We start from the raw sequence: 3,603 nt of genomic DNA on the forward strand, positions 1-3,603 counted from the left end.
GCGATTATGTAATATGATTCGGCAGATATTCATGAAAAAGCACTAATTATATATCGAGTTCACTTTTCTCTGTCTTTTTTCTTTTTTTTTTTGGTTAATTCCTCTAGTTCCTTCATTTCGTGGCGGCTAAGATTCCGCCACTACGCCCATGCAAAAGGAGCAGGGACATTAGGGTCGAGTGTGCACCGGGTACGTCCCCGCAACATACCAGCAGTCGCTGCAGGTCAACAGGCATTGTCCCGCGGATGGTATTGGCTATCGTCAATGTCATGCCGGGGATTAGCCTGGGACCGGGCAGCGATGTTGCAGACCAACGGTCGTCTTAATTTACGACCTCCCTGGGCGGTCATCGCGACTTTCCCGCGCGAGGGCGGTTCCCGCGTAAACCTTTCCCGCGAAAACTTAGTTTTTCCCGCGCGCGGGTTCCCGGTTTTTTCTACCCCTTCCGCGAACACTGGACCGCTTTAAAAGCTCCGAAGTCAGAGGACCACAGGACAGTTTGAAACCTTCCACGACGCCGTGATTATTGTCCCGACGGCCGCGACGAGCGCCGACACTTATTGCGACCCACTTCAATTTTGTTCTTCTTTCCCAGGATGTCGAGTGAGTCGGTTGGTGTAACAACTCATGGTAACACATACGATTTCTTTTTTCTTTTTTTTCCCCAGTATTTCAAGGTAACGGATTCGCGAACCAAGGGAACGCCCATGGTCAAAGACACTTCCGAACGAGCTCTCAAAGACATCGGTCACACTAAAACCAGCAACTCTCGACCCCTTCGCCAGGCCACAATGGAAGTACGTGGAACCGGCAAGCCTAGCAACGGGAGGTATCTACTCCCAAGAAGAAATTGACGACCTAAAAGATCATATAATGTTTCCAGTGGAGAAACCCACAGTATTAGATAATTTCGCAAACAGAATAAGTGGAGGCGGAGAGGCGTACTCCACACTCAAAATAGAAAACCTATTTACGAAGGACGAATTAACAACTCTAACGCACACTCTAACACAACGAGTATGGGAAAAATTTTCCCAACTCGGCACTATAACATCAGGACTAATAGGAATATTCCTGATCATTAAACTTATAAAGGTGATAGTAAACACAATTTTAAACGGAATCACTCTACACAAGGCATACGGGTGGAGTATGCACCTCCTCACAGCAGTCTGGACCACACTAACTCATTTCCTCATTCAGAAGAAACAAAGTTCCCCAGGGCAAGGAAACACGAAGATGATGAACCAAAATGAAGACATTGAATTAAGTGTAGTGGTCCCCAGTGCGAACAAAACTTGTGCGAAACCCCAAATCCCCGAGCCCCGAAAGACACTTTCAAAACCGACACAAAAAGACTATAATTCCGAGTCGGAATAGTGACAGAAATCCGGAGGATTTCTTTCCCCCGGGAAGGGAGGTGTGACGTCCGCCGTACGGACGTCTTAGGCTAGCGCGCTCCACAGCCAACATATATTAGCATAGACGAATGTAATACTATGGAATATTATAAGTAGAATAGAAGTATGGAAAAGTATGAAAGTACGAAATATTATAAAGTATCGTCGTTAGGCTAGCACGCTCCACAACCAACAAATATTATAAAGTATAGAAGCATGGAATAGTATAAGATATTATAAAGTATAGAAGTATGGAATAGTATGGAATATTATAAAGCATGGAAGGATGCAATAGTATGTACGTACGTAAGTGTTAATAGTATGTACGTAATTTTTACCAGGGCTTGGACCACGACGCCGGTCCAAGTCCCATAGGTATCGCTGTACGTCGTGCCGGAGCAGCTGCCGTCCATCCTGAGGCTTCCGGCTAGGGTGACTCCTCTACTCGTTGTGGTACAGTCAACCCTCCTATAACGCGGTACTCTCAGAACGCGGTTTCCATATAACGCGGAGCTGAAATTGCGACAGCCCTCCTATAACGCGGTACTCTTACAGCGCGGTTTCCGTTCAACAACGTCCCATCAGTTCTTTCCGTGCACCCAATGAATGGTTTTAACTGGATATGTTTATATCAGCGTTGTCCACGGGTGGGGCTCCTCATGCGCTATCTTCCACTTCTATTAACTAAATAGTTTCGCATCGACAGCGTGCCATGCGTTTGTGTGTCTAACGAAACTGTAACATGAAAGATATATATGTGATCTTTTGACTACATTGTCGCGTGAACTATAGAAAAACTACGTTCTGCTTATGTCTTAGCCGTTTACGGCATCGGTTTCAGTCGTCTCAGAGCTGTTTCACAGTACGTCTCGTTGATGACCAATTCTTTCTAAAATTTTGTCTGCACCGTCCATTCGTTCAGCTTTTTGCTGCTTAATTTGTGGTTTATAATTGGACAACATTACACAATACTGTAAGTAATATTCTTCATTTGTTCTAATATAATAATAATAAAGTAATTATTAACCCTAGATTTGCATCATGTCAAACACAAAAGAAACAAGGAAAGGATTAAAAAGAAAGTTTATATCGCTTGAAGATAAAATCCAAATCTTAAATCGTTTAGAAGGCGGGGAAAAAATATCGTCTGTTGCAAAATCAACAAATTTGAATGAATCTACAATTCGAACCTTAAAGAAAAATGCAGATAATATAAGGAAAACTGTGGCAGATGGCTGTCCGTTAGGTGCGAAACGTGTTACTCGCACACGAAATTCTAATATGGTTAAAATGGAACGGGCGTTAATGATCTGGTTGGAAGACTGTATAGCCAAAAAGATTCCTATCAGTGGAAATCTTATCAAGCAGAAAGCACTTAAAATCTACGAACATTTAAGGAATATTGGGCATTCTTATGCAGGGCTAGAAAATCATTCGTTTGTCGCGAGTAAAGGATGGTTTGAAAAACTAAAAAAAAGGTACACATTGCACAATATTAAGTTTCAAGGAGAACAGGCCTCAGCAGATGTTGAGGCTGCCGAAAATTATAAGCTGGAACTAGCTAGAATTATCAATGAAGGAGGTTATTCACCTGATCAGATTTTTAACGCCGATGAGACGGCATTATATTGGAAAAAACTACCATCTAGGACCTTCATTTCGAAAAATCAAAGGCGTGCTCAGGGGTTTAAACCTTCAAAAGAACGTATCACCCTTCATGTGTGCAGCAATCTATCAGGGAGCCTGATGATAAAACCCATGATAATAAATCGTTCTTCAACTCCCCGTGTAATGAAAAACATTAATAAGAGCCAATTGCCTGTATTCTGGCGATCTAATAAGAAAGCTTGGATGACTCAAGATTTATTTAAGGATTGGTTTTATAATTGTTTTATCCCGGCAGTGGAAACCTATACGATGGAAAAAAATTTGTATTTCAAAGTTTTATTGGTTATTGATCACGCTGGTTGCCACAACATAGAACTGGACCACCCAAATGTGAAAATTGTCTTTCTTCCTCCTAACTGCACGTCATTAATACAACCTTTGGACCAAGGAGTCATTCAAACTTTAAAAATGTACTATGCACGCCAACTTTTCCAAACCATTTTCGACAGATTAGAAAATAGTGAAAATAAAACTCTTACTCAAGTGTGGATGGAATTTTCTATTTTAGATTGTATTAGAACCGTGTCATCGGCTT

General features: G+C 42.0%; 1 protein-coding gene across 1 annotated transcript; it reads left to right on the forward strand.

Moving 5' to 3' along the window:
- Positions 1 to 2,441: 2,441 nt before the first annotated feature.
- LOC108554592 (tigger transposable element-derived protein 1-like) lies at positions 2,442 to 3,579 on the forward strand (the record flags this gene model as incomplete). Its single annotated transcript, XM_017909923.1, has 1 exon — positions 2,442 to 3,579. A coding segment is annotated over exon 1 (1,138 nt), but the record flags the coding sequence as incomplete, so codon positions are not given.
- Between the last annotated feature and the right edge of the window lie 24 nt (positions 3,580 to 3,603).

The sequence above is a fragment of the Eufriesea mexicana genome, unplaced genomic scaffold (assembly GCF_001483705.2).
Source record: "Eufriesea mexicana isolate 0111107269 unplaced genomic scaffold, ASM148370v2 scaffold38289, whole genome shotgun sequence".
In the NCBI taxonomy this organism is placed as follows: domain Eukaryota; kingdom Metazoa; phylum Arthropoda; class Insecta; order Hymenoptera; family Apidae; genus Eufriesea; species Eufriesea mexicana.